The sequence below is a fragment of the Canis aureus genome, chromosome 8 (assembly GCF_053574225.1).
Source record: "Canis aureus isolate CA01 chromosome 8, VMU_Caureus_v.1.0, whole genome shotgun sequence".
Lineage (NCBI taxonomy): Eukaryota > Metazoa > Chordata > Mammalia > Carnivora > Canidae > Canis > Canis aureus.
Window position 1 is genome coordinate 14,785,511 of NC_135618.1, and position 19,863 is coordinate 14,805,373.

The window sequence follows — 19,863 nt, forward strand, 5'->3', positions numbered from 1 at the left end:
TGCCTGGGCCACAACCTGGATCCGAATTCATGCCTGACTCCAAGGCCCAAGCACTTTTACCACCGTGTGATACACAAAGCTCCTAAGTACTTTCATGTTTGTTACTATGCAGGGTGGGGAAGAGGAGTGGGGGTTATTACAGGATAAAAAAATTTTGGAACTTAAATACAGCCTCCTATATAGAACATACAGTTAAATACATATTCCTTTTAGTTCTGAAAATATATAAGAGAGGTATTAGGAAAATAACTGTCAGCTTTTTGTTATTGACTAGAACAGGGGATAGATAAGTAAGATGGAAAAATCAAAGATGATTGTCGAATTAAGCCTGGATAATTTGAAGAACAACCATGAATAAAGATGTCAGGAAGTAGAAATATCAGAAAGGGAGACAGAACATAAAGACTCCTAACTCTGGGAAACGAACTAGGAGTGGTGGAAGGGGAGGGGGGCGGGGGGTGGGGGTGAATGGGTGACGGGCACTGAGGGGGGCACTTGACGGGATGAGCACTGGGTGTTATTCTGGATGTTGGCAAATTGAACACCAATGAAAAATAAATTTATTATTAAAAAAAAAGATGTCAAGAAGTAGAACTAAGGAAGAAAAAAATGAATTCTGCTTCATACCAGTTGAACTAAAAATGAGAAGGGTAAAGAAATTAATATTTACAGAGTTCCTATTATGTGACAAGAGGTGTGCTGAGTACCTTACAAACATAACTTTTTATTTAATTCTATAAACATATTATTAAATCCGTATGACAAAAGAAAGATGATACTGAAGCTCTAAGATGTTAAAGAGCTTCCCAAGATCAGGTTGCTAATAAGTAACACAACCATAATACAAATCCAGATCTGACCAAAATGTGTACATTGATCTATATGTCTACAATATTATCAGCAAAAGCAAAAAATTTAAATGGAGAAATTTAAAGGTATCAATTCATAACTATTTGAAAAAGCAAAATCTAGAAAAGATTTTCTTCAATCACGTATGGGCATATTTAATGATTAGCTAATTCAAACACCCTATCATTGAAAGAGAAAAATATTTCCATTGAATCATTTACCTGGCCAGAGTTGAAGTAAGTAATGAAGAACTTCAATATGTTTTTTAAAATCCAAAGCACTTGCAAGTTCTTCTGAATCAGTAAAGACTCTGTTGTTATGGGTGGAAGTCTCTTGCCTCTGACTTAATAATACTGGTCCAAAGCACACAGCCAAATTCTGGCAAGTCATCTTATTCACTTCATGATAAGAAGCCACCAATTTCAGATGATCCAGCAACATCTTTAGGGTTGCCTAAATTAAATTAAATTGCATTTCACTTAATAGAGTTATATACAGGGGCAAATTCAAGGACATAATTCTAGCAGAAAATATAGATATGCATCCTGTCACTTTTCAAAAGGTTGTTTCAAATATTTGCTTGTAAATTGGATATTTGGGACTTTGAAACATAATTTCTTATAAAAACATTACACAGGACCCTAGGTTCCAATGACATAATTTGATCCATTAAAATGTATACTCTAAAAGGCTCAGAACGCATTCCAAGTTTCAACGGGAGTCCCTAAGAAAATATACATCAACATTTTCTTCTCTTTCCTCCTTTAAAATGACAATAGCAAAAGCTGTGATGGAAGAGGACTCAGGTAAGAGTGTTTATCTTTAAGCACAGATAAATCCTGTAGTCATAAGTAGGGGACTACATCTTAAATCTAGGGAAGCTAACAATTTCAAACAGGGCCCAGTTCTATTATAATTCAGATTAGGAAAAAGGTCAATGCGCTTAACTAATAAATACTTTAACTAGACAAACCATGACTAGTATAACTAGATGTAACAGTAAAATTTGTTGAAAAGAATACTTTTTAATAGTTGAAGAAACTGATAAGGGGAGTTTGCTCAAGAAATGGAAAATTATTCAGGTTTAAGCAATTATGGAAAGAAATGATGTTTTGAAGTACTGGCTTAAGATAAATCATTTAACAAATAAAATGAGTATATAATTTCTTCATAATTACATTAAAGAAATGAATGACAAATAAAACTGTAATCATAAAAATTTTTTAAAAAGAAAAAAATCAAAATGACATATTTCCAGAGCCAAAAGTGACAACTGGATTCAGTGATCAGAAGGTCATTAGTAACCCTGGCAAAAACAAGTCCAGAGAGATAGGGTAGGAAGCCAGATTACAATGTGTTGAGTAGTCAAGAGTGGTGAAGAAGTAAGGTACAACCGAAATAAACATTCTTTCAATATTCAGCTGTGAAAGAATGGAATGAAGAGAGAATGAGGGCGGCCCAGGTGGCTCAGTGGTTTAGCGCCACCTTTAGTCCAGGGCCTGATCCTGGAGGCCCAGGATCGAGTCCCATGTCGGACTCCCTGCATGGAGCCTGCTTCTCCCTCTGCCTGTGTCTCTGCCTCCCCCTCCCTCTGTATCTCTCATATGAATAAATAAATAAAAAATTTTAAAAAGAAGAGAGAATGAAAACCAGAGGAGACTATAATTGATATTTTGAAATCAAAACAAATCAAATATATGAATCATAAAAATAATGTAAATAATAAATAGCCGTTCCTCTTCTCCATTTACTATACATTTCGTAACACAAGTGGGACTCTACATACATTGACATCTTAAGTCTAGTTTCAGCATATTGTGCTATGAACAACACACACACATACACATGTAATCACCTCTGGTTAAGTATCTTAGGTTTAATCTCAATAGCAAATGAAGGAATAGAACTTAAAATAAGAAAATATTTTTTGTCTACTAAGATGAGCCAAAAAATGTAATTGTTGTGTCCCTCTTGAAAAGTAATATGTAAATGTATTAAGAGCCTTTAAATGTTTACATCATTTAAATGAACAATTCCACTCTTGAGATTCTATTCTAAGTACATAATTCTACTAGTTGAAAAGAAATCTCCGCATATAAATATATACAAATAGGCTCAAAACCTAAATATTATGCAAAAGAGAATAGTGACAAATTATGTGAAGTCCACTCAATGTAATATTATGAAGCCTTTTTAGAAAGGACGCTAATAGTATGAGCTTTAGGGCCTGAAAGGCCAAAATTCAGGTGACAGTCTACAACACTCATAAAAGCTATATAACTTAGACAAGTGTTTAAGTTCCTGGACACTCATTACTTCACTTATAAGTAAAATGACACAATTTTACCTTATATCAAGGAAGGAATGTTTCTATCCCTTCACCCCACCCTTCTACTGCTCACACCTCTCTGTAGCTATTCCCTTCTTCCCACCCAAAGGAGTATTTATTAATTGTTAATCTAATTGGAGTGAGCACAGGATGTTCTGAAGACTACAGTATACAAGTGAATCAAGTTTTGGGGCTTAACATTGCCCTACACTTGGGAGCCTAGGTGGCTCAGTTGGTTAAGTGTCTGCCTTCAGCTCACATCATGATCCCAGACTCCTGGGATCCAGCTCCCCATCAGGCTCCTTGCTCAGTGGGGAGTCTGCTCTCTCTCCCTCTGTCCCTCCCCACTACCTGTGCTCTCTCCCCGCTCTCTCTTTCTCTCAAATAAATACAATCTTAAAAAAAAATTCTATTCACTCACTCTTGCCCTTTTACTCTCATGTGGTAAGAAATATAGATAGAGTCAGCCTCATCTGGACAAGTCCAGCCATCTCTCCCTTATTTTCCTTTTTTTTTTTTTTTAAAGATTTTATTTATTTATTCATGACAGACACAGAGAGAAGCAGAGACACAGGCAGAGTGAGAAGCAGGCTCCATGCAGGGAGCCCAATGTGGGACTCGATCCTGGGTCTCCAGGACCATGCCCTGGGCTGAAGGCAGGTGCTAAACCACTGAGCCACCCAGGCGTCCCATTATTTTCCCTTTTGTTCTAGGGAACAACAACTAAAGTTAGGCTAAGACTGGTTTTGCAGACCCAGCTACCCTTCTATCTACTCTGCAGGCATGTCTGAAGATACTGATCTCAAGATTTAGATTGTGTGGAGGCGGCAAATGTGAAGAGGCAAGAAGGATAGAAATGGTGGTGGTAAGGGTTGCTTAAGTCTTGAGGATAAGCCATGTACACTAAAACAGTTACCATAAATTTTTTTAATTCTAAAAGGAAATAAATTAATATGCTAATTATTGTTGCCTTTGGATATTGATAATTGCAATTTTCCATTCTTTGCTATATCTTCCCAATTTTTCTATAATAAACAAATATTACTTTAATAATAAGGTAACTGTACTCTTTAAAAACATATAGGAAGTACCTGTGCCTGACTAAAATTACATAGAGAAAAAATAAAACTGTTATCTAGATTTACTCTAAGAAGCAGTTTTTAGAGTTATGTTGTTTAAGGAGGTTTTAATAAAGGCAGAACTTAAACTCATACTGCCACAAATGTGAAATACCTGAAAAATTATTTGTAACTCTGCTGCTAAGTATATATTCGTTAGCAGACTTTTAGGGAAAAAGGTATACCACATATGCTTACCTTCTCAACATCAGGCAGACAATCAAGCAGGTCAACAGTGTACTTAGAGTCACCTGGGTCATTCTCACATCCGCTTGATGACATTTTCAAAGGATTTTTTGCCATTGCGTCTAATACAGCCTCATAAAGCTGCTTTGTTATCAGAGGAGAAGGAAGTTCTCTTAGATAGTCCTTAAGAACACCTTTAGAAAACAGAGATAGCAATTGGTCTTCAGAGTAAAATAAAAAACTGTGAAAAAAATTTAAATTAAGTATTGTTCTAGCCAACCTTTAATATGCTGAAAATAATAAAATAACAAAAACCTATTATAACAAACACCAGTATTTTGTGATTTTATAAACTGCCTTGGTAATGGACTTCTTGTTTTGAAAGCATGCTAAAAATGTACATACATAATCATCATACATATTAGATTTGTTACTCATAAAGTAAGCAATTCATGGTACATATACTCTGTTGATTCTGGCCCTCTATAAATATATGTGAAACAGAAGTTGAGAAAACAAGGCATACTAATATTAATTATAAATTATTTCAATTATATGAATTTTGAGTTTCTAGACTTTTGATAGTTAAAGAATACCAATAGTCCATGTACAGCATGGTGACTATAATTAATAATACTGTATTGTGTATTTGGAAGCTGCTAAGAGAATAGATCTTGTTTTGTTTTATTTACTGACGAGAAAGAGAGTATTCTTCCTTATATTGCTTTGTAGATTTTGGTGTTATATCCAAAGAGAATGCTGGATCAAAACATCTGTTTGAATAAACTGGAATCACATCTTGCTACATAAGATTTTCTAAAGTGGGGTTTTAGGGAAGCCTGGGTGGCTCAGCGGTTGAGCATCTGCGTTTGGCTCAGAGCGTGATCCTGGACTCCTAGGATCGAGTCCTGAATGGGGCTTCCTGCATGAGGCCTGCTTCTCCCTCTGCCTGTGTCTCTGCCTCTCTCTCTCTCTCTGTCTCATGAATAAATAAATAAAATTTATTTTATTTTAAGGCAGAGGGAGAAGCAGGCTCCATGCACAGGGAGCCCGACGTGGGATTCAATCCCGGGTCTCCAGGATCGCGCCCTGGGCCAAAGGCAGGCGCCAAACTGTGCGCCACCCAGGGATCCCAAAAAATAAAATCTTTAAAAAAAATAAAAGTGGGGTTTTATAGCCACATCACAGATATTCCAAAGTATGGATATTCCAGAACTGCATCTGGTAGGTACTACAGATGGAATACTTGGGTTGTTTCTAATCTTTTGTTATTCCAAAACATGCTACAATGAATAGCCTTGCACATCATTACTTGTATGTATTCAGGTATGTCTATAGGATAAACTCCCAAAACAGGATCACTAAATCAAAAATGCATTTGTGATTTTGAGGTAAAGGAGGGATAAGGATGTTTCCTAGGTTTGGAGCTTGAACATCTAGGTGGATGGCAGTGCCATACTTTAAACAGTGGGGGAAAAGGACAGAAAGGAGTTTCATTTTGAAAATATTCAGCCTAAAGTATCTATGGGACATTAAAGGTTGCTGGATATAAACTCTAGGCTCAGGAAAGAGATGGCTGGAGACCCTGAGAATGATCAACTTAAAGATGATAACGAAGCTTGGGAATGGCTGAGATAATCAGGGAGGCACAGAATATGTGAGAAGGGCCTGAAGAACACCAGCTTTTAAGGGGTCATTACGAAGAGGATTTTTCCAAAGAGAACTAAAGAAGTATGGATGGTAAGAAGAGGCAGAGATAGGGTAAGGGGAGACTGGCAAGTACGCTGCCAAGGAAGTCAAGAAAAAAACTGTTTCGACAAAGAGTCTATGGTATCAGCTGATAACCAGTAATAGGTTAGATAAAAACCATGTTAAATACTGTGGGGAACAGTGTTTCACCAACTTGGCTGCACGCTGAAATAACCTGAAGAACTTAAAAAAAAAAAAATTCCAGAGCCCCATGCCAGCCCTACTAAATCATAATCTCCAGGAGTTAGGGCTCACATCCCTGTAATTTTAACAAATTCCTGCTGTGATTCTAAGGCAGGAGTTTTTGTAACTAGGTAGAAGAAACATGAGATTATTTAAAATAAGGACCAAAAAGTGTCCACCAGAGAAATAAGTCAGCAGCCTTGGTAGGCCCAGCTTCAAGGGAATAAAGAACATAGAAGTCAGGTTGCGTAGTAAATGGATGTTAAAAAATAGAGAAAAAGAAAGAAAGATATGCAATCTACTCTAGAAATCTGGCTTTGAGAGAAGGTGATAACCATAGATGAGTGGGAAGGGGGGAAGCAGGATCAAAGTAGGGATTTTTTTTTAATATGAAAAAGAACTGAACATTTAAATGCTAATATAAAGACATTAAAATGGTTTTCAAGATCCAAGAAGGAAGAATATGATCAGGTGAGCAAAATCCCCGAAGAAGAAGAAGAGACTCATAAGAACACATGAAGGAATTAAAATTAGTCCAAAATGTGAGGAAGATGATTTCTATACTGTTACAGAAAAGGCAGTGGAAAAGTGGAAAGGATGTATGCCAAAGAAGGCATGCTGGCAGGCTGGGTTACAAGTAGAAGAGGTTCCTATCTGATGGCTTCTATTTGTTCCATGAAGTTGGGAGACAGGGTCATCTGCTAAGAGTGACGTGAGTGAAATAGGATATGAGAAATGAGAAGATATTAAACAGACACTCTGAAGAGTGAGAAAAGGGGGGCTGGAGAGAGAAGAACACATATTTATTAGCAGACATCACCGAAAGCCTAGTTAATTTTGAAGTCCATGGATTTATACTGGTAGCAACATACACCTTTGTATGACTTTTTCTAGTAGCAATCAGTAAGTCAGATACAGGCTAGAAAAACAGACAGTTGTTCCAGCCAACATGCAGCATCGTGGACCAGATTTAACTCCCTGCCTGAGACAACTGGGAACACCAGATAAAATATATGGAAAAAAAAAAAAAACTACGTTCAACACATTGGACATCAGGCAAAGAAGGATATGATCCCTAAGGGATGGGAAACTAATGAGATATGCCCATAATTGCCTCAGCTTACTGCCTGGAAAGCCTTTCCAGGTCACAGTGAGAAGGTACAATAACTAGTAGGTCTAGCTAATTTGGGGAGAGGAAACTAGAAGTCTAAGGAGATCAAAGCAGCTAGAGCTTGAAGAACAAAGTATTAGAGAGTAGACAGCTGCCCAGAAAAAATGCTAGAGATTTCCAAGACTCCCCGAGTCTCTGAGTACTGATCAGCACGTGCAGGTGAGGAAACTAACCGCCCACAAAGATTAGAGGAAACAACTTCAGAAGCTTACACTGGCAGGCAATAGCTCCTGTTCTGAGCAACCAAAGTGAAAAACTTCATACCTCATGGGATTTGGGTACAGTACTGTTATGGGTTGATTATGTCTCCCACACACAAAAACCCCCTATATTTAAGTCTTAGTCCCCAGTACCTCAAAATGTGATCTTGTTTGGATCTTTATAGAGATAATCACATTAAAATGGGGTCATTAGGGCAGGTCCTAATACAATATGACTGGTGTTCTTATAAAACGGAATTTGGACACAGAGACAGACATACGTAGAGGGAAGAGGACATGAAGAAGCATGAAGAGAACACCTTGTGAAGACAGAGGATTAGAGTGATGCACCTATAAAACAAGGAATGCCAAAGATTGCCAGCAAATCACCAAAAGCTATGATGAAGCAAGGAAGACTTTCTCTACAGCCTTCAGAGGGAGCAAAGCCCTATTGACATCTTAATTTTGGACTTCCAGCCTCCAGAACCATGAGGCAATAAATTCCTATTATTTTAACCAACTACCTTATGGCACTTGGTTACAGCAGCCACAGGAAACTAATATGAGTACACAGAAGGGTTTTGTTTTAGTAGTGAATCAAAGAAATAGAAAAAGAGAAATCCTATTAAAAGCTGCTCTCATTCTACTTATAAGCACAATCAAAAAAGAATCAAACTGTTCCCAAGTAACTTACCTAGTATACCAGAACAAAGCCCAGAAGCATCTAAAAGGATAAAAAAAATATATATCTAGCAACCAAGAAGATAAAATTCACAATCTGACATCCAACAAAAAGTTACCATGTATATAAAGAAGTAGGCAAATATCAACTATAACAAGGAGAAAATCAATTGTGAAGCAACTCAGAAATGACACAGATGATAGAATTAGTAGACATGGACATCGAAACAGCTATTAAATGGTATCTCATGCATTCAAGAAGCTAGAAGAAAGACTGCACATGTTAAGTAGAGACACAGAAGGTATAAAAAAAAAGATCAAATTTCTAATAGTGAAAACTAAAATATCAGTGATTTAAAATACAATGGATGGAATTAATTTTAGCAGAGAAGATTAATGACTTGAAGACCTAGCAATAGAAATAATCTAAAATTAAAGAGATTTTTTTTTAAAAGACTGGAAAAAAAATGAGTAGAATATCGGTGAGCTGTAAAACAAACACGAGTGACCTAATACATGTGTAATTGAAGTCTTTAAAGGAAAGGGGGAGGTAGAAGATGGATGAGTCAAAACCACAATCATAGTTGAAGATTTCAACATGCCTCTCTTAACAAGAAGAAAAAAAAACACATAAAGACACGGAGGATTGGAACATTATTAATCAACTTGACTACATTGGTAATTATAGCATATTACATTCCAAAACACCAGAACACATATTCTTCTCAAGGGTTCAAAAGAAAACATTTACCACAGAAGTGTATATCTTTGACCTTAAAATAAGTTTAAGAACAAAAAAATTCAAATCACATTAAGTATGTGCTATGATTATAATGAATTAAATGAGAAATTAATAATTTTAAAAATCTGGATAACTCCCTAAATATTTTGACACAAACTAACATACTTCTAAATAACCCATGAATCAAAGAAAAGAAAAAGGGAAATCAGAGAGTGCTTGAACTAACTGAAAATGAAAACGCAACACATCAAAATTTGTGGGATGAGGTTAAAATAGAATTTAGAGGGAATCTGTAGCATTAAGGGTCTATGTTAGAAGATTGATTTCTACTGAGAAGGTCCCAAATCAATGGCTTCAGTTTCTATCTTAAGAAAGTAGGGGGGGGGAAAGGACCAAATTATACTCAAAGTGAATAGAAGAAAGGAAAATATAAAGATCAGAGTAAGAACGCCTGGGTGGCTCAGTGGTTGTTAAGCTTCTGCCTTGGGCTCAGGGCATGATCCTGCGGGGAGTCTGCTTCTCCCTTTGCCTGTGTCTCTGCCTCTCTCATGAATAAATGAATAAAATCTTTTAAAAAATAATAAATAAAGATCAGAGTAGAAAGGCCAACATTATCCTGATACCAAAACCAGACAAAGACATCACAAGAAAACTACAGACCAGTATCATTTAGGAATACAGACACAAGATTTCTCAACAAAATGCTAGCACACTAAGTCCAGCAATATATTTTTAAAAAGAAGGAAGAAGAGGAAGAGAGGAAGAAGAAGGAGGAGGAGGAGGAGGAGAGGAGGAGGAGGAGAAAAAGGAGGAATATACATCATGACTAAGTGAGATTAATCTCAGGAATGCAAGGGTTGGCTTAACTTCTGAAAACCAATTATTGTAATATATTATATCAATAAAATAAAGGACATAAACCACATGATCATTTCAATAGACTCATAAAAGTCACTGAATGAAATCCAACACACTTTCATGATAAAAGCATCCAATAAACTTGGAAGAGGAGGGAATTTCCTCAACTTGCTAAAGGGGATCTATGAAAAATTCAGTTGACATCATAAAAAATGGCAAAAACTGAATACTTTCCTCCTAACATCAAGAACAAGATAAGGATGTTCACTCTTGCTACTGCTGTTCAAAATATATTGCAAGTTCTAGCCAGGGCAACTAGACAAGAAAAAGAAATAAGAAGAATCCATCTTGGAAAGAGAGAAGTAAAATTATCTCTATTCGTAGACAACCTAATCTCATATATAGAAAATCCTAAGGAATCTACTAAAAAACTAATAGAACTAATAAATGAGTTTAGCAAAGCACAATATCAATATGTAAAAATCAACTGTATTTCTATACAATTCAATGGAAAAAGAACAGTCTTTTAACAAATAGATTCTGGATGGGTCATTTGCATATTAAAGGGGCAGCCTGGGTGGCTCAGCGGTTTAGCGCCACCTTTGGCCCAGGGCCTGATCCTGGAGACCGGGGATCGAGTCCCACGTCGGGCTCCCTGCATGGATCCTGCTTCTCCCTCTGCCTGTATCCGTGCTTCTCTCTCTGTGTTTCTCATGAATGAATAAATAAATAAAATCTTTTAAAAAAAATCACTTAGGACAAAGGCAGGACTTCAGTTAGAAATATAATCACTGGTGAGATCTCAAAGTGTTCAGTGAATAAATGGTAATGCCCGAGAGTTCTGCAGATGATGTTAAATATGGAAGATAGAGGTGGTGGTGTCATAAGCCTCAAGAGAAACATCATTCCTCAGATGAACTACTCAACAGTGAAAAAAGAAAGATCATCTGGAAATAGCACTTGTAAACCAAGATAATAATGACCAAATTTCTTCCTTAACATATATGAAGAAATATGATATATAAAGATTGATAGATCAATACATGTTAGATGTACACTGATGAAAAAGTATTTTGTACACAGCAGACATGGTACTTGTTTATTCCCATTCCTTAACTTATATGTGATTTTTTTTTTTTTACTACCATCATTAGTTTTGCAGTCTATCTACAATGAATAGCAATATTTGGTGTAAAGAGCACAACTGAGTTACAGTTAATGAAAATGCAATTTCCTGTAGTTGCCAAATACACTACTAACCCTCTAGGGCATGATTTAAAAAAAAAAAAATTCCATATGTGTCCTTGACAAAGCAAGACTTGTTAGTCCTAACAAAATTTAATGCCCTAGTAGTTTGAGACTCACCCTATAAAGCAATTAAATTAAAACCTAAAAGATCTCCAGAAAAGATAACTTTATAGCTTAGTTAAATACATATTTCAAATACCATTATCTTTTACATAATTAACATACTAAACAACCATTAATATAAATGGAATTTTAAATTAATCCAAGTTCAAGATTACTTACTTCACTATAATTTGAGGGCAAATAAGGGAGAATTATTACTAACAAATACTAAGCACTTAAAGAATGCTCAATGTACATTATGTTCAATGAAGTAAAAGCTATAGCTCCTTTTTTTATATGTAGACAAAGAGTTAATTGGAAAAATAATTTAATTGGAAAAATAATCAAAAGATTTCATAAAATGATACAGAGAAGAGTTATTTATGCTAGGTTGTGACATATACTATCAATCTAGAAATTAGCTATATGACCTTATCCCAAAAACTTAGTGACAGACTTCTTAACATCTTTCAAATATTCTGGGGACATAAAAACTTTACGATACTAAGTTTGTGGTGACAATCTCTCCTGCCACAGGAACTAGTAAAGGGAGACACTGGAACTACTTACATGAAGAAATTTATTTAGCCCAACACAGTAAAACTTTTATCATGTACCTGAAGAAAATGCAGGCAAATATATGTAAATAAAGAATTGGATCTGGCTATATCTCTTAAGTTGCTCTGTAATAGATACTATGAAACCATATGCCTTTCACTTTCATTCAGGCACAAGGACTAACTCCACAGGAAAATTCTACTCATTTCCATGATAGAATAGGTATCATCACACATATACACATACACACACACACAGAGCACTCTAATAACTAAAACTACTTCTACCTTTCAAAGACTGGTTTGTAGTACCTGTATTTTATTAATTCTCAATTTGCAAAATCACTGTTCTCTCTACCTAGAACTCTGGCCCCAGATCTTCCAATGGTTAACTCTGTTTCATACAGATCTTAGCTCAAAAGGCACTTCTCAGATGAACTTTCTTTTCTGAACCCCCTACCCATGGAATTCACCAAGCTGACTACTACCTCCAATCAGTATCATTCCCATTGTCCTACTTATCACTCATAAGTTACTATATCTTACTATTCATTAGCTTGATTACTGATTCTCTTTCCCCACTAGAATACACATATAAGGACTGAGATACTGTTCATCTTGTTTATTTGTCCCTGGTGCCTAAAAGAATTCCTGGCATATAGTAAATGTTCAATAAATATTTAGTAAATAAACCAATTAATTTCAGATAGGGAAGGATAAGTGATTAAGTGGATTCTAGTTATTCCTATGCGTAGACTCCCCTTCTCCTTTGGGTTTCTTACTTTGATTTCTATAGCCACCATCATACCAGTACCTCAGGAATATACAGTATTAAGTTTAAAACTCTGGTTCTGATTTAGAGAACAAAACAAAACAAATAATCTCTCAGTATTTACCCTTTAGGACTACAACACAAATGAACAATTTTTTAAAGTCTTTTTATTAAATACACAAGAATAATTTTTTAAAAGTCACTATAGAATTACACATATTCACCTCAAAGAGTTTATAGATCACCATCTCCTTATATTTTTTTTAGCCCTCCTAGCTACCGATATGTCTTTAGTGTAGAAGTGTAAAACCTAGTACCTGAGAGATACCTGGGTGGTTCAGTAATTGAGTGTCTGCCTTTGTCTCAGGGGGTGATCTTGGGGTCCTGGGATCGAGTCCTACATTGGAGCCTGCTTCTCCCTCTGCCTATGTCTCTGCCTCTCTCTCTCTGTGGCACTCATGAATAAATAAAATCTTAAAAAAAAAAACCAAAAACCCTAGTACATGGAAACTCATCCAACTAACCTGGAAGGAAGGGAAGGAGGGAAAAGACAGAAAGAAAAAGAGAGGGATGCCTGGGTGGCTCAGTGGTTAAGCGTCTGCCTTTGGCTCAGGACGTGATCCCAGAGTCCCGGCATCAAGTCCTGCATCGGGCTTCTCTGCATGGAGCCTGCTTCTCCTCCCTCTTCCTATGTCTCTGCCTCTGTGTGTCTCTCATGAATAAATAAATAAAATCTTAAAAAGAGAGAGAGAGAGAGAAATGAAAATGATCATGTTCTAACTCTGCTGTTTCCAAATGACACTCATTGCCAGGTCTGGGTTCCAGTCTGAGAGAGCATTCCAGCCATCTCCCACTACTCCCCTGCCTGGTGCTTTCCTCTTTAACAAGTACTACAAGTCATGTAGTTTTCCATCTAAGTTTCTGCTAATAAATTGCTCTCCTCCAACCCCTGTGGCTAAATCAGTTCACCTTCTTAAAGTTAGCTGAGTCACCTTTCCCAGCAAGTTTTCCCTAATTTTCCCACAATAAGTTAAGTGTTCCTGCTCATATATTATAATCAGTTATCTTTCCCCTTAGACTAGTATTCTTGAGGGTGGACATTATCTCTTACACATTGTTGTATTACAAATGCCTTAGCAAAGTGTCTGACATATAGTAAGCATTCAGTATATGATGGTTAGATAGATGGATACCATTTTTCTACCAGCAACTGCCGGACTATGAAGATTAATATACTAAATAACCTCATTCTTCAAGTGAGACACTGTCTCCCGAGAAAGTGCCTCCATCCTCTATCAGTACCCACGATCGCAAAAATTTAACTCAGCAGAACCAGAATACTGAAAATAGTACAGGGCTGTGAGAGTCATTCTTTCCCAGGTGAAACTTCTATGAATAATAAAGATACATTAGAGTAGATATATTTGAATGTAGAATCACTGACATTTCTGCAAGTTAATGTTATAAATTAATTTTTTAAAACCATTCATCTACCCCACTCTACCTCACTTACTCTTTCTGAACTTCCTGCTTATTTTGGTCACACTCTATAGATGTTATTCAGATCAAATGGCTCTCACTGCCTCAGTTTATTTCAATTGCTAAATCTATGACCATTCCTCAGTGTTCTTCATTCTTTAGTGTTTTTATAGTTTACATGTCTATGTTCAATCCAGGTTAAAAAAAAAAAACAAAACAGAAATAGGGACCCATGGGTGGCTCAGTGTCTGAGCATCTGCCTTTGGCTCAGGTTGTGATCCTGGGGTCCTGGGATAGAGTTCCACATCAAGCTCCCCTCTTGGAGCCTGATTCTCCCTCTGCCTATGTCTCTGCCTCTGTGTGTGTGTGTCTTTCATGAAGAAATAAATAAAATCAAGAAACAAATGAAAGAAACAAAGAAAGAAAGACAAGACCAAATAATTTGAAAGTTAATGTGCCAGAGACTAGAGAACATATAATACATATGGTAGGGAAAATGTATATTTAATATGCATAAATGAAGAAAATTATTAATGTTTTAAAGATAATTTGGTGTTTATTTCTGATCAAGTTTTCTTTTCAGGGAAAATAAAAGAATGAATAATTTAAAAAGAATTAAAATCAGAAAAGTCATGGTCAAATAAACGTTTTGAATTTAGATCTCGGTGGTGTAATACTGCAATATGAAGTCAATTATACATAGGGCAAACACATTCAAATTGAATTTTTCTCTGCAGGAGAAAAATTTTCTAATCACCAAATGATATTTTTACTTTTCTAAATTCTTGTTCCTTTGATAAATAAGCCCCATAAACAATCATGAATAGATTTCGTACCTTAAATTTTGCACTTCATTGAAAAATCTGGTTTGTCTGGAGCAACTACAAAGAACACATTAAACTGTGGGTAAACTCTATCACTCACTTTATTAATAGCTCATTTTTAAAAAACTACTAAACTGTAAATTATATTTCTAAGTTTACTTAGAAATGTGAGCTCACAGGGAATAAACACATGAGGCAACATCATTACTGGCCAATTCCCCAAATCAACAATATCCTTTCTTTTGAGACACAATGAGACCTTGTGTATAACTTACTGTAATTCCAGTGATATTTCTCAGATAATTTTGAATCATTTCATTGGCTCTTTATCAAGAAAGAAAATATCTCTAGGTTCTTTTTAAAAACAACTTTCCTGGGGCCCCTGGGTGGCATAGTCAGTTAAGCGTCCAACTCTTGGTTTTGGGTCGCATAATGATCTTAGGATCCTGGGATCAAACCCTGTGTTGGGCTCCACACCAGGTGTGGAGTCTGCTTTGGATTCTTTCCCCACTCTCCTGCTGCCCCTCCCTTCCACACTCTCTCTCTAAAATAAATAAATCTTTTAACCCAAAACCAAAAACGGAAGAGCTTTCCAGAAACAGAAGAGTACAAAGCTTTCCAGAAACGGAAGAGTACAAAGAATAGAGCCAAAATATACCCAATTCATAAATTATGAAAACTCTCAATTTTAGAAAAGAATGCTATAAATCTAATATTCATTGGCCTATTAGTCATATCACTTGCACATGCTACAAACTTTTAAGGATCTGTTTTATAGCAAATAATCAAACTAAACCACATGATTCATCTTTTTAATTTGTATATATTTGACACGATTTATTTCTAAGATAATGATTTACCAAGATGATATCTCATTTCATTTGGTTATAGAGTGTAATTTCCTGGGAATTGCTATTTATAAAATCTCCCTTTAATGAATTCATAAAATGGGTTCTTTGCCGATTATAATTACATATTATTAAAGGGAAAATTCTACTTTTTTTGTAGACATGATCCATTTTGTGTGTAGAAAAATAAACTTTTCTTCCTTTAAAAAAAATAAAAGCATCCATTATTTCTGATTTGCTAAAATTTATAAGAAAGAAAAAGTGCCTTGGTTTTGCTGTCTCTTTTAAAATAGTATCAAAGTTTTAATTATCTAAGAGTATATATTAAATACTATGAAAATACAGTCATTCAGAGTTCAGAGATTGAGAACCTCAATTGTTATAAAAAGCCCCAATCCAGGCAGCCCCGGTGGCGCAGCGGTTTAGTGCCACCTGCAGCCCAGGGTGTGATCCTGGAGACCCGGGATCAAGTCCCACGTCGGGCTCCCTGCATGGAGCCTGCTTCTCCCTCTGCCTGTGTCTCTGCCTCTCTCTCTCTCTCTGTATCTCTCATGACTTAAAAAAAAAAAAAAAAAGCCCCAATCCTAAAAGTAAGTTTTAAAGAATTCCAACCAACAAAAATCTGTTTAATATGGGAAAGTTGAACTTTCCTCAAATTATCTCCTCACCAAGTAATTGCACATGAAATAAGAAATCAAAGTAGAAAGATAAACAAACAATATTACAGCATGAAAAAAATGGTAGTTAACAGTAGAGAGAACTATCAAAATAACACAGAAGAGCTGCAGATACATACCAAAGCATCTATAGGTGAATGGATATGATATCCAAGATACACTTCAAAATAATCCATGTCTAGGTGAGAATCAAATGAGGGGTATTAAAGATAACAGGTTTGGTCAGGTGTTGATTATGGAAGCCAGGTGATGGAAAAAGAGAGTTTATCATAATATTCTCTCTACTTTTGTATATGCTTCAAAACTTTGCTAATAAAAAGTAAAACAACAACAAAAACAAACATGGAATTATAAGCCAATAGTCCCTGAAGATATCTATTGGTTATGAATAATCCTATAATGGCCAAATTCAAAGGCCTTATTTCTGTTCTCATCTTATATGATCTCTCCATCAAATGACTGCCTCATACCTTGCCTTAAACTCTGTTGTCTTTTGAATACCAAACTTTCTAACATTCCTCTCAATCTCTTTAGCTGAATCTTCTTTCTTTGCATGCCTCCGAAGTTTGGAGATCCTCAAAGTCCTTGTCTTTTCAAATTTTATGGACAATCACAAAGCATTAATTACAACTATAGGTCAATGACCCTCACGTTCCCATTTTCTTCCCCCACGTCTGGAGTACTGGAAGTATATGTTCAATGTTATACATTGGATTATATTCACCATTTGGTAAATTTTACTAAATCCTCTCCTTAGCTATACTTTCTATTTTGCCTGACATATTCACATAGATCTCCTACTAGTACCTCAAATTCAATATATATTTGAAAAGAAACCCAATTCATAATCTTTTTTTATATTTCTCCACCAAAAGCATTAGCTCTCCTCTCAGCTTTTTCTGCAAATGGTATCCAATCAACCAGGTGTCCAAGTCATGCTTATCTGGCCCCTCTCTTTCTTCATATCCTTTCAATTCTATTCCTTCCTGTAGTTACTGCTTTGAGACTCCTTCAGCATTCCTTATCTCTTTGCTGGGACCACTGCCAAGGCCTCCTAACTGGTTTTATATCTTCTGGTTTCTTCTAATTCCAATCCATCACATAGAGTTGCCAGATTAGAAGATTATCTCTGAAGATTTCACTCCCGTGCTCAAAAATCTTTGATGGGGGCACGCCTTGGTGGCTCAGCTGTTAAGCGTCTGCCTTTGGCTCAGGGCGTAATCCTGGAGTCCTGGGATTGAGTCCTGCATTGGGTTCCCCGCAGGGAGCCTGCTTCTCCCTCTGCCTGTGTCTCTGCCTCTGTGTGTGTGTGTGTCTCTCATGAATAAATAAATAAAATCTTAAAAAAAAAAAATCTTTGATGGGTTCCCTCTGCCTACTAAATAAATCTGAATTCTCTACCCAGATACTCAATGCGCTTTACATGACCTACGTTTCAATCAAACTGAACTCTAATGGTGTTTTATTTATCACCATATGAAGAAAATGTAGCCTTTTTCTTTTGCTACCTAGTACGGCTAATTTAATGTAGGTTTTACTCCCATCACTACTCCTCTCCTTCCCCCCACCTCCAATATTTGTTGGCTGTTTGAGGATAGGGACAATAACTTGTTACCTTCTCACAGAAAATATCATCCCCACATTAATGTTTGTGAGGAAGGAAAATAAGACTTCAGAATAAAACCCAATTAAATTCAGGCTACAAGGGTGCCTGGGTGGCTCAGTTGGTTAAGCGTCCTCCTTTGGCTCATGTCATGACCCCAGGGTCCTGGGATAGAGTCCCATATCAGGCTCCCTGCTCAACGGGGAGTTGGCTTCTCCCTTTCTTTCTGCCCCTCCCCCTGCTTTCACTCTCTCTCACACATGCTCTCTCAAGTAAATAAAATCTTTAAAAAATTTAGGCTACAAAACAGTACTTCAATTCCTTTTCCTACATATATTGTCTTTCCAGAATGTATACGTAGAATAAAAAGTATTCATTACCTGTTATTACATTTATATCTGGGTACTGGTTTTCACACAGACCAACAGCTTTGCTATCTCTCTCAAAAGCCTCTCGAAGTTCTTTCTTGACTGCTGCTGAACCACATAATCGGTACAGGCCTACCACCTAGAAATAAAATTATAGCCACATTATGATAAATTTGATAAAGAAAAAATATAATAGCACAAAATGTGTAAGTCACATGAAATTGGTAATCAAATATATTCTGATAACATTTCATTAAAAATATCTCAAACAGCTTTTGAAATTGGTAGACTATATTCATCAGTTGAATAAAAACATTCTATTCCTACATTTAAATTCAAAGAATATGGGACGCCTGGGTGGCTAAGTGGTTAAGCGTCTGCCTTCTGGCTCAGGGCGTGATCCTGGGTCCCAGGATCCAGTCCCACATCGGGGTCCCTGCATGGAGCCTGCTTCTCCCTCTGCCTGTCTCTGCCTCTCTCTCTCTCTCTGTGTGTCTCTCATAATAAATAAATAAAATATTAAAAAAAAAACAAAGAATATGCTATGAGTTCGGTAGTGCTAGCTATCTTAAGATACAAGCCCTTCACTTTAGTTTTATATGCTCAACCAATATCTCCATGCCCTAAAATTGTATCATTTCACATCTTTTGCTCTAAACTGAAGAAGTGTGGCACAGTGGTCAAACAAGGGTTTTGTGGATTCCATAAAGCCCCACTCTATCATTCCTTGCTTAGTGACTTTGGGTGAGCTATTTAATCTCTATTAATCTCAGCTTATTTATTCATAAAAAAAGCATATAGTTGAAATATGATTCCAGTATACTATTTGAAGTTATCCTTTTAGAAAAAAAAAAAGATTCTAGGGAAGAAATAAACGCAATCCTGGAATTTTTTTTAACTTACTAAGTTAACTGACTAATAAGTGATGAAGGAAATTCAATTAAGATAATATATTAAAGGTAAAATAAAACCTTTAGCTCAAAATATATATAAGAGGAACAGATATCACCCATCCTCCCCTCAAACTACACTAAAAAGATTTATACTTTAAACACTGTTAGCTCAAACAGGATATAAAATATTAAGTCTTAGGAAGTTCACTATAAATTCACTGAGAGGAAATCAACTATGGTATCTATAAAGAGAAAACATGTCTGATTAAGCAATCAGAGTTTGTTTTTTAAACCTTCAAGAAGACCAAAAAAATAAATAAATGATTGTTAACTATACTTCCACATCAAACACCAGGAAGTTGAATCACCTGAATTGAAGGAAGTTTTTTTTTTTTTTGAAGGAAGTTATAAAGAAATTATTTCAAG

The 19,863-nt window shown here is 36.0% G+C and overlaps 1 protein-coding gene across 1 annotated transcript in view; it reads right to left on the reverse strand.

Annotated features, from left to right (window-relative positions):
- The window catches only part of SYDE2 (synapse defective Rho GTPase homolog 2), a 48,258-nt gene that overhangs the window by 6,645 nt on the left and 21,750 nt on the right, over positions 1 to 19,863 (reverse strand). The window contains exons 4-6 of the mRNA XM_077905275.1: positions 18,557 to 18,683; positions 4,495 to 4,676; positions 1,071 to 1,302 (exon numbers count right to left, since the gene is read on the reverse strand). Of these exons, the coding sequence (XP_077761401.1) occupies positions 1,071 to 1,302; positions 4,495 to 4,676; positions 18,557 to 18,683 (541 nt within the window). The remainder of the gene's footprint in view (positions 1 to 1,070; positions 1,303 to 4,494; positions 4,677 to 18,556; positions 18,684 to 19,863) is intronic.